Source organism: Ranitomeya imitator, chromosome 6 (genome assembly GCF_032444005.1).
Source record: "Ranitomeya imitator isolate aRanImi1 chromosome 6, aRanImi1.pri, whole genome shotgun sequence".
NCBI classification, from domain to species: Eukaryota; Metazoa; Chordata; class Amphibia; order Anura; family Dendrobatidae; genus Ranitomeya; species Ranitomeya imitator.
Window position 1 is genome coordinate 93991737 of NC_091287.1, and position 12319 is coordinate 94004055.

The 12319-nt window shown below is 42.8% G+C and overlaps 1 protein-coding gene across 3 annotated transcripts in view; it reads left to right on the top strand.

The window, feature by feature from the left end:
* CREB5 (cAMP responsive element binding protein 5) overlaps positions 1 to 12319 on the top strand; it is a 622793-nt gene that overhangs the window by 575636 nt on the left and 34838 nt on the right. For all 3 annotated transcript variants that reach the window (XM_069729919.1, XM_069729920.1, XM_069729921.1), the window contains one exon: positions 1495 to 1722. In XM_069729919.1, coding sequence (XP_069586020.1) covers positions 1495 to 1722 — 228 coding nt within the window. The remainder of the gene's footprint in view (positions 1 to 1494; positions 1723 to 12319) is intronic.

Here is a 12319-nt window from a genome sequence, read left to right on the forward strand (position 1 = left end):
AGTCTATTGTGTTGTGAAATGACTTGTAAAAGGAATGAAAACAATGGACACATTTTAACGGGAGGTCATTAATGTTGAATTAAGACATAAATATAATATAAACCTTGTCAGACCAACACAATTGAATGTTGTATAGTAGCCATGCCAAATATGATTGGACAGTTATATAGTCTAGAAGATGTGTTAGACAATAACACAAAGAAGAGGGTGGTGTACTCTTTTTAATTACAGTGAACACTTTTGCTGTTTTTGAAGTCCATGAAAAGATTAATGGTGAAAGCTAAAATCAATTCTTACAAAAAATTTCAGCTGTTACACATTACTTTATGCAGAGATCATATGTAAGCAGGAATATGGATCAAATGTGGTGGATGGGTTATCCTAAAAATTACTGTCAATAAAACTTAGGGGATTTGGATGTTTCACCCCCAGCAGTTCGCCCTCAGATGTTTCTACCCTTGTGGTTCATGAATTCCCGACCGTCATCAATGTTTCACCCCCAGCAGTTCGCCCCCGGATGTTTGTACCCTTGTGGTTCATGAATTCCCATGCGTCATCATGTGCAGGGGCGAAATGTACCTGGGGCGAACTGCTGGGGGTGAACTGCTGGGGCGAAACATTCTATAACCAAAATTTAGATAGGAATAGATGGACAACTAGTGTTGTTTGCAGAAGTCATAGACATTGGAGACTTAGATCTATTGTTTTGTATAAAAGTGACCTGTCAGATAATAATATTCTTTTTCAAAATCCTAAAGGTTAAAAGCTCTTTTACAGTCATTGTGTTCACTTTGTTTATGGTAATAAGTCATATTTCAAGAGAGGTGAAGGCCCGAACAAAAGCAAGAACCCACCAGAATAGCTTTAGTGAAAGCATGGAGGACTTTTTTTGTAAACTATTCTTAAAAATCTTTTGTGCTTAGAAGCAGATGGATCTCAGCCCCTAAGCAATAAAAGAATTGCCACCCACTATAGTTCCAATACACTCAACACAATAATATAGAGCACAGTCTTTTTGCGGGTCCTGCTAAAACTTGAAAAAGAGGTTGATTTATTTGCGTTTCTAAAGGCTCCCTCTTCCCACTCAGCACTGCCTTAGTTAAAAATGGTCAGTTCACCACCTGTGGTGAAGAAGCATAGCTGTAAGAGTTGCAAATCTAGCAGTTGCACACATGCTTCATATGGGAGGGGGCCCTGGGACACATCAATAGACACAAGTATTGTGAATACACATGGAAGGTGAGGGCCCTGTTACAGATTTTGCTTCAAAGCCCATCAAGGTATATTTCTCCCTGTTCTTGTGTAAAAATGTGTACATACTTCTTTCTAATACCATTTTCTTAATATTTTTGACAGATAATTTATTTATCCACATGAATTTATGAAAATTAAAGCTGTCGCTTGAATTATGTTTTGGCTGACATTTCTAACACCACATTTTACATGTCTGTTTTTAGTAGCGTGAGAGTCAATTAGCTTTTCTTCTTTATCCAGCTCTCACCAGCAGCACAGCAAATGCAGCCCACTCAGACAATACAACCCCCTCAGCCCACGGGAGGCCGACGCAGGAGGGTGGTGGATGAGGATCCAGACGAGAGGCGGCGAAAGTTTCTGGAAAGGAACCGAGCAGCTGCCACCCGGTGCAGACAGAAAAGGAAGGTCTGGGTGATGTCACTGGAAAAGAAAGCAGAGGAACTCACCCAGACAAACATGCAGCTTCAGGTGTGTACTGTACAACCTCAGAGAGCCACTGTTTATAGCCCAAACATTTTCTGTACCACTCCATCATACACAACCTGCCTGTAAGGCAAGACACATTAGATTAATAATGAAAACACAGACATAATCTGCCCTCAAAAATGATTGAGGTTCTCTTATGAAAACAACCCGTGTCAAAGGATGCCAAAGTGAACTTTCTGCATAAGTGAAAGCTTCATTAAGATTTATTAAAATAAGCCCACAGGTCTAGTCTATACATAACATAACTTTATTTTTCCTTTTTTAATATAACATTTCTCCAGCACAAGTTATTAAGTATACTGACGTATTAAACTTTATGTCCTTCTCTTTTAAATTAATTCCTGGAAAAAAAAAAAGTATAAACTCGTAAAGGAATTAATCTGTCTTTTATTATTTCAGTCTGCTAATATATGATGGTTGTATGGAACTACAATCAAATTCTTATTTCTGAATATAACAATTGAGAAATACTTAAATAGATTTAATATTAACCTAAGAATTGCTGCTTTTTTTAGGTATTAAAGAATTAAAAATGTTTTATTAATAATACGTTTTGCATTTTTTGTGCTGTCGGTTGTTTTGGACCAGTGTTTGAAAGCACACAGTAAAATCTCAGTCCTTTAACAGAAATTATCACAGCTGCCTTAGTAAAAGGTAGGATGGATGAGAGGAGTAATCATTCAACAAACCTTGGATTGATCATATATTCCGTGCCAAAAGTCTTGAGAAGACAGTAGAGATGAGCAGATTTTTCTCATGAAATTCAAATTTGCCAGATTTGAAGAAACCCCCCTCCTCCCCCCTCCAAATTTGATTTGCTTATTACCTTTAAATCACAATATTGTAGAGTCTTTAATTGCCCGGAAAATATGTGTATATTACTCAACGGTCTCCTAAGAATATATTGAATTCCTTTTTAGCTCTTTAACACAAACATAGCCTTATTAATGTCAATGTGACCTAAACCCATCTGACTAATGGAAAATGGATGATTACACTGTTCTACATATTTTCAAAAGCTTTCAGGATCAGTTATGAAATTAGACATTTCTTAATGATTTTGACCTCCTAAATTCAAGTCTAACAATTAAAATTTTTAGTTGGCTCTTGTTTCTATGATATCAAAGAGCTTTTCTTTTACTGCTACGTATTAATGCATAAAAGTTTCAGTACTTTGAAACATTATTATTTTTCCAATATTAAGATGCAGAATATTTTGTTTTGCCAATTTTCTGATATTTATTTAGAGGAAACTTAGCAACAATTCAAATAACTAAAACATGTCTAAACTCTATTGCGATTTATAAACAGTTACAGAAATTGCACTACAAAATTTGCTCCTCATTCAATGACAACTTTTTCTTGCTCGTCTCTTGTGCTCCAGCATCGGATCATGTCTTACAATTGTCTAACAGTAATCTGCAAGCATTGATGGATTCCATTTTCCTTGATATCTTTTCTCCATAGCCGCAATATCTTGGTGAAATCTCTCACTGTGCTTGTCGCTCACTGCTCCACAGTTTGGTGGAAAAAAGTCTAAATGTGAATGTAAGAACTGAATCTTTCAGGACATGTTACAGCCAAGATCGTTATATGTTTTTAAGGAGATTTTGCACCAACTCTTCTTAGTTCTATGTTCTTGAGTTTCCCCAAAAAATAGTGACTACTAAAGCAAATGCTACCCATGCAGCCTCTTTTATGCCCTGCAACTAAACGGAAAAACTCCTCAGCTTGAAGACGTTTACAAATCTGAGGTGCAATAAAGACTCCTTCCTTTATTTTTGCTTCGCTCAACCTTCAGAATTTATCAATTAAATACTTGAATGCTTTTGCATTTGTATCCATTGGGTTTACAAAGTTCTTTATCTGGGCCAACTTGACATGCAATGGTGGTGGCAAAATCTTACGTGGGTTAACAAGTGATGGGAGCAGGACATTTTTACTCCCTGTCTGAAGTGAATGTCGGAGAGGCCAGTCTCTTTTATTGTAGTAATATTCTCTTGCATGACTATCCCATTCATACAAAAAGCAGCAGTACTTTGCGTATCCACCCTGGAGACCGAATAAGAGGGCAACCACCCTTCAGTCAGCACAGAGGGGCCACAAATGTTGGTCTTAGTTCTGGCACCTCAACAGCTGTTTCAAATTGTCTTAAGTTTCTTTCATGTGGATTGCATAACCAACTGGAATGGAAGGTAGTGCATTGCCATTATGCAGCAAGACAGCTTTTAGGCTTGTTTTGGACAAATCGATGAAGAGCCTCCATTCCTCTGGATTATAATTTATGTTCAGAGCTTTCACTAAACTGTTGATGTTGTTGCATGCCACAAGATCTCCCTCCGTGAAGAAGTATTGGACAAGATCTTTATCACGGTTGCGGAACAAAGAAATCGGAGAATCACCCACTAAGATGTGCCACTGCTGTAGCCTGGAACCTAAGAACTCAGCCTTACTCTTGGGCAGATCCAAATTTCTAACAAGATCATTCAGTTCACTTTGTGTTATAAATTGTGGTTTAGCTGAGGTTTCTGAGAAAGTCTGGGTCATGAGAGGAAGGTGCGGTATGACACAAAGAGCCCTCTTCTTCCTCACTTGACTCGACTGAAAATGTTTCTGGTGCTTTTGGAACGGGCAGATTTTCTGTATCTGGTACTGGGTGTATTGCAGATGGAATGTTTGGACACTATAAAGTAAACGTCTTCTTCTTAGAAACTCCTTTCCTAATGGGGTGGCATCATGCAGAAATAGCAATTGGTAGTGTGATTGGTTGGCTCTCTCCAGATCATTGTGACTGCAAAAGGCATAGATTGCTTCTACCCATGCAACCACCGGGTATGATGTAATGCACATCTATTGCAGCATATGTATGGAGCCCAACTCTTGTCCTGATTTCCTATTCTGCAGCCAAAATACAGGTTGTAGGCTATCCTTATCATGATAGTCAAGTTTCGCCTTGGTGACACAAAAGTCGCTTCTTTGCATATGTAAGAAAAACTATCCAATTTGTTAATGCAAGAAGGAGGCAAATCTGAATAAAATATATTGAAACATGTCAATATGCTAATAAGCTAAGCTAGGGATATCCTAAAACTGTATACCTTACATTGAGAACATTTATAAAAGTAGGTAATGCATCTGTCATTAGTATTACATCATCAGAGCTGAGTTGGCATTTTTTGATTGTTTGCCCTAAAATGAAAGAGTACTAAAGACTCAATAGACTAAATAGATGATGTAATAGATTAGATGCTAACAATGCAATAATGATGATGAAATAATAAAGACGCAATTTTTCTATAAGCCTGCATGAAAGGTGTCATAAGTAATTACAACCTTCTCTGGATTTTGACAATTAGAACCAATCAGCAAATTTAAGCATTATATTCAGTTTCAGCACCACAAAATTAGTTGAATTCAACTGTTTTTATCTCTGAACAAACTTGTCTCTAGAATAGTGAATTGATGGGAACCAACAGCATTATTCAGCAGTCTTCTTTCATTTTAGTTTTTCCTCCCTTTCTTCCAAGAGCTATAACTTTTTTATCTTTCTGTCCAAATAGACATATAAGGGCTTGATTTTTGCAGGATGAGTTGTACTTTTGAATGACACCATTAATTGTATTATATACTGCTCAAAAAAATAAAGGAATCACTTAAACAACAGAATATAACTCCAAGTAAATCAAACTTCTGTGAAATCAAACTGTCCACTTAGGAAGCAACACTGTTTGACAATCAGTTTCACACGCTGTTGTGCAAATGGAATAGACAACAAATGGAAATTATTGGCAATTATCAAGATGCACTTAATAAAGGAGTGGTTCTGCAGGTGGGAACCACAGACCACATCTCAGTACCAATGCTTTCTGGCTGATGTTTTGGTCACTTTTGAATGTTGGTTGTGCTTTTACACTCATGGTAGCATGAGATGAACTCTACAACCCACACAAGTGGCTCAGGTAGTGCAGCTTATCCAGGATGGCACATCAATGCGAGCTGTGGCAGGAAGGTTTGCTGTGTCTGTCAGCGTAGTGTCCAGAGGCTGGTGGCGCTACCAGGAGACAAGCCAGTACCAGGAGACAAGCCAGGTGATGTGGAGGGGGCCTTAGGAGGGCAACAACCCAGCAGCAGGACCACTACCTCAGCCTTTGTGCAAGGAGGAACAGGAGGAGCACTGCCAGAGCCCTGCAAAATGGCCTCCGGCAGGCCACAAATGTCCATGTGTCTGCACAAACAGATAGAAAACAACTCCATGAGGATGGTCTGAGTGCCCTACATCCACAGATAGGGGTTGTTCTCACAGCCCAACACCATGCAGGATGCTTGGCATTTCCCACAGAACACCAGGATTGGCAAATTTGCCACTGGCGCCCTGTGCTCTTCACAGATGAAAGCAGGATCACACTGAGCACATGACAGATGTGACAGAGTCTGGAGATGCCGTGGAGAGCGATCTGATGCCTGCAACATCCTTCAGCATGACCAGTTTGGCAGTGGGTCAGTAATGGTGTGGGGTGGCAATTCTTTGGAGGGCTGCACAGCCCTCCATGTTCTTGCCAGAGGTAGCCTGACTGCCATTGAGTACCAAGATGAGATCCTCAGACCCCTTGTGAGACCATATGATGGTGCAGTTGACCCTGGGCTCCTCCTAATGCAGGACAATTCTAGACCTCATGTGGCTGGAGTGTGTCAGCAGTACCTGCAAGATGAAGGTATTGAAGCTATGGACTGGCCCGCTCGTTCCCCAGACCTGAATCCGATTGAACACATCTGGGACATCGTGTCTCGCACCATCCACCAATATCACGTTGCACCACAGACTGCCCAGGAGTTGGCGGATGCTTTAGTCCAGGTCTGGGAGGAGATCCCTGAGGAGACCATCCGCTGCCTCATCAGGAGCATGCCCAGGCATTGTAGGGAGATCATACAGGCATATGGAGGCCACACACACTACTGAGCATCATTTCCCTGTCTTGAGGTATTTCCACTGAAGTTGGATCAGCCTATAACTTCATTTTCCACTTTGATTTTGAGCATCATTCCAACTCCAGACCTCTGTGGGATATTAGCTGTGATTTACGTTGATCATTTTTCGGTTTTATTGTTCTCAACACATTCCACTATGTAATGAATAAAGGTTTACAACTGGAATATTTCATTCAGTGATATCTAGGATGTGGGATTTTAGTGTTCCCTTTATTTTATTTTTTTTGAGTAGTGTACAGTACAGACCAAAGGTTTGGACACACCTTCTCATTTAAAGATTTTTCTGTATTTTCATGACTATGAAAATTGTACATTCACACTGAAGGCATCAAAACTTAGAATTAACAGATGTGGAATTATATACTTAACAAAAAAGTGTGAAACAACTGAAATTATGCCTTATATTCTAGGTTCTTCAAAGTAGCCACCTTTTGCTTTGATGACTGCTTTGCACACTCTTGGCTAGAGTTGAGCGACCTTGACCTTTTTAGAGTCGAGCCGGGTTTTGCGAAACCCGACTATGTCCAAAGTCGGGTCGAGTGAAATCGGCCGATTATGACGTAAAGTCGGGATCGACCGAAACACGAAACCCAATGCAAGTCAATGGGGCAGCATAGTCGGCAGTGAGTGGGGGCCAGGAAAACACCTAGAGTGGCCATTTTAATGTCAAAACCATCCATTCTTCTTAATGAAGCTTGTCAAGCGTAATTTACCTTATAATAATTGGAAGGCATTTGAAATTGGGGGTCATTTGGCTAAAGTTGTGGGGGGTAGGGCTGGTTCAAGTAATTAGTGGGCCCAGGAAATCTGGACCACGTCACGGCAGTGGAGCAGGGAGAGGTAAGTATTTCAACTTTGCAAGTGCTGTGAACCTGAGCAAGCAGGGGGGGCCCACTCGTTGGCATTGGCACTGGCACAGGGCCCCTCAAAGTACAGCGGTGTGTTTGCACGGCGGGGGCGCCTCCCACCGGCAGCAACACTTTTGCGTACTATGAGAGGCCCTGTGCCAGTGACGTCGCCAACTAGTATTCCTCCCCCCACCTGATGAAGGAACCTGCACTTTCATCTGCACCTTCCTCTTTGTCCCCGTGTAAGGTGGTATGGTATGCGGGAAGAGCAACCTGACTTTCAGCAGGGTCACAATGTTGTTGTGTAGCGTGCACGGGGAATGTTGCGTTATGGGTCAATGTACCAGCAGACTCATCTATCACTGGCTGGGCAATGGGCACGATGAAGTGGAAACACAGATATAGGCCCAAAGAAGAAAGTGGGCTAAATGCAGTTCAAAATTGGTAACACAGGAATAACCAGGGGGCATTGCAGTGGAGGACAACTGGAATGAGAGGCTGACACAGAGAGTAGGGCCAAATCAGTAAGTAGTCGAAATGCAGTTCAAAATTGGCAACCGTAGTAAACAGGCGGCACAGCTTTGTTCAGTGGAGGAGAACAGCAAGGAGTGGCAGACACCGATAGTAGGCCCCAAACCAACTAGTACGCCAAATGCAGTTGTTCCATTTAACCACAATTTAATGAGAGCCTGAAGATAGAAGCTCAGGAAAGGCAACCTGGGGAACACCTTGGAGTGTAACACACCATCTCTCTCCACCCCATACCCATTTTGTATGGCCTAATGCAGTGTACTTTTCTACAACTACTAAACGAGAGTCGGAAGACCGAAGCAATGGCAAGGAAACCTGGGGAACACCTTAGAGTGTAACACACCCTCTCTCTACACCCCATACCCAATTTGAAGGTCTAATGCAGTGTAGTTTCCAAGAACTACTAAACGAGAGCCGGAAGATCGAAGCTCAGGAAAGGCAACCTGGGGAACACCTTGGAGTGTAACAAACCCTCTCTCTACACCCCATACCCAATTTGTAGGCCTAATGCAGCGTAGTTTCCGACAACTACTAAACGAGAGCATGAAGATCGAAGCTCAGGAAAGGCAACCTGGGGAACACCTTGGAGTGTAACACACCCTCTCTCTACACCCCATACCCAATTTGTAGGCCTAATGCAGCGTAGTTTCCGACAACTACTAAACGAGAGCCGGAATATCGAAGCTCAGGAAAGGCAACCTGGGGAACACCTTGGAGTGTAACACACCCTCTCTCTACGCCCCATACCCAATTTGTAGGCCTAATGCAGCGTAGTTTCCGACAACTACTAAACGAGAGCCGGAATATCGAAGCTCAGGAAAGGCAACCTGGGGAACACCTTGGAGTGTAACACACCCTCTCTCTACACCCCATACCCAATTTGAAGGCCTAATGCAGTGTAGTTTCCAAGAACTACTAAACGAGAGCCGGAAGATCGAAGCTCAGGAAAGGCAACCTGGGGAACACCTTGGAGTGTAACACACCCTCTCTCTACACCCCATACCCAATTTGAAGGCCTAATGCAGTGTAGTTTCCAAGAACTACTAAACGAGAGCCGGAAGATCGAAGCTCAGGAAAGGCAACCTGGGGAACACCTTGGAGTGTAACACACCCTCTCGCTACACCCCATACCCAATTTGAAGGCCTAATGCAGCGTAGTTTCCAACAACTACTAAACGAGAGCCGGAAGATCGAAGCTCAGGAAAGGCAACCTGGGGAACACCTTGGAGTGGAACACACCATCTCTCTACACCCCATACCCAATTTGAAGGCCTAATGCAGAGTAGTTTCCAAGAACTACTAAACGAGAGCCGGAAGATCGAAGCTCAGGAAAGGCAACCTGGGGAACACCTTGGAGTGTAACACAACGTCTCTCTACACGACGGAAGGGCTGATTCTTAGGAAGGAAGGCTGTTGGAAATAAGCATTGCGCGTCCGAGGGTGATTATATTCTTATTAGGTATATACTCACCCTCGGACGCGCCCTGCTTCTTTATTTGGAATGAATGTTTATTTGCAATGTGGTGTTGACTTTCTCTATTATTTTGGTAATTAATGATTTTATTATTTTCATTATTTTGCATCTTCTCGGCAATAATATAAAGAAGACGCGACAGGACAACACTCGGTGGATGCCATATGTGTGTTTTCAATTTAAAAAAACTTTCAGTTAACTACTTGCAGGAGAAAGTAATTGTAGCTGGTGGCCATTTTTAGTACTGTACCAGATTTTAGTTGTGTGTTTGTTTTTAATGTTAAAATGTCTGCATTTGATATCTCACCAGTATTTTCTTTTTTATAAGCAAAATACTTATTTTTATATTTTCTGATGTTGGTTCCAGGGGTACACGGCCAGCAGTGCCCTGGTCAGTGTAGTAGTAGTTGAAAGAATGGACCGCAGACAGGCATCGAAGGCCTAAAATAATAACACATGGCTGTAGGCAATTTTAAATTGGTTCCAGGGGTACACGGACAGCAGTGGTGTGGTCAGTGGAGGCCTAGTGGAAGGAGTGACCGCAGACAGGCATCGAAGGCCTAAAATAATAACACATGGCTGTAGGCAATTTTAAATTGGTTCCAGGGGTACACGGGCAGCAGTGACCTGGTCAGTGTAGTAGTAGTTGAAAAAATGGACCGCAGACAGGCATCGAATGCCTAAAATAATAACACATGGCTGTAGGCAATTTTAAATTGGTTCCAGGGGTACACGGACAGCAGTGGTGTGGTCAGTGGAGGCCTAGTGGAAGGAGTGACCGCAGACAGGCATCGAAGGCCTAAAATAATAACACATGGCTGTAGGCAATTTTAAATTGGTTCCAGGGGTACACGGGCAGCAGTGACCTGGTCAGTGTAGTAGTAGTTGAAAAAATGGACCGCAGACAGGCATCGAATGCCTAAAATAATAACACATGGCTGTAGGCAATTTTAAATTGGTTCCAGGGGTACACGGACAGCAGTGGTGTGGTCAGTGGAGGCCTAGTGGAAGGAGTGACCGCAGACAGGCATCGAATGCCTAAAATAATAACACATGGCTGTAGGCAATTTTAAATTGGTTCCCGGGGTACACGGGCAGCAGTGACCTGGTCAGTGTAGTAGTAGTTGAAAAAATGGACCGCAGACAGGCATCGAATGCCTAAAATAATAACACATGGCTGTAGGCAATTTTAAATTGGTTCCAGGGGTACACGGGCAGCAGTGACCTGGTCAGTGTAGTAGTAGTTGAAAGAATGGACCGCAGACAGGCATCGAAGGCCTAAAATAAAAAAATTGGGCTGGCTGTAGGCAATTTTAAATTGGTTCCAGGGGTACACGGACAGCAGTGGTGTGGTCAGTGGAGGCCTAGTGGAAGGAGTGACCGCAGACAGGCATCGAAGGCCTAAAATAATAACACATGGCTGTAGGCAATTTTAAATTGGTTCCAGGGGTACACGGGCAGCAGTGACCTGGTCAGTGTAGTAGTAGTTGAAAAAATGGACCGCAGACAGGCATCGAATGCCTAAAATAATAACACATGGCTGTAGGCAATTTTAAATTGGTTCCAGGGGTACACGGACAGCAGTGGTGTGGTCAGTGGAGGCCTAGTGGAAGGAGTGACCGCAGACAGGCATCGAAGGCCTAAAATAATAACACATGGCTGTAGGCAATTTTAAATTGGTTCCAGGGGTACACGGGCAGCAGTGACCTGGTCAGTGTAGTAGTAGTTGAAAGAATGGACCGCAGACAGGCATCGAAGGCCTAAAATAAAAAAATTGGGCTGGCTGTAGGCAATTTTAAATTGGTTCCAGGGGTACACGGACAGCAGTGGTGTGGTCAGTGGAGGCCTAGTGGAAGGAGTGACCGCAGACAGGCATCGAAGGCCTAAAATAATAACACATGGCTGTAGGCAATTTTAAATTGGTTCCAGGGGTACACGGGCAGCAGTGACCTGGTCAGTGTAGTAGTAGTTGAAAAAATGGACCGCAGACAGGCATCGAATGCCTAAAATAATAACACATGGCTGTAGGCAATTTTAAATTGGTTCCCGGGGTACACGGGCAGCAGTGACCTGGTCAGTGTAGTAGTAGTTGAAAAAATGGACCGCAGACAGGCATCGAATGCCTAAAATAATAACACATGGCTGTAGGCAATTTTAAATTGGTTCCAGGGGTACACGGGCAGCAGTGACCTGGTCAGTGTAGTAGTAGTTGAAAGAATGGACCGCAGACAGGCATCGAAGGCCTAAAATAAAAAAATTGGGCTGGCTGTAGGCAATTTTAAATTGGTTCCAGGGGTACACGGACAGCAGTGGTGTGGTCAGTGGAGGCCTAGTGGAAGGAGTGACCGCAGACAGGCATCGAAGGCCTAAAATAATAACACATGGCTGTAGGCAATTTTAAATTGGTTCCAGGGGTACACGGACAGCAGTGACCTGGTCAGTGTAGTAGTAGTTGAAAGAATGGACCGCAGACAGGCATCGAAGGCCTAAAATAAAAAAATTGGGCTGGCTGTAGGCAATTTTAAATTGGTTCCAGGGGTACACGGGCAGCAGTGACCTGGTCAGTGTAGTAGTAGTTGAAAGAATGGACCGCAGACAGGCTTAGAAGGCCTAACATAACAAACTTGGGCTGGCTGTAGGCACTTTTAAATTGGTTCCAGGGGTACACGGGCAGCAGTGGTCTGGTCAGTGGAAGTCTAGTGGAAGGAGTGACCGCAGACAGGCTTCCAAGGCCTAACAT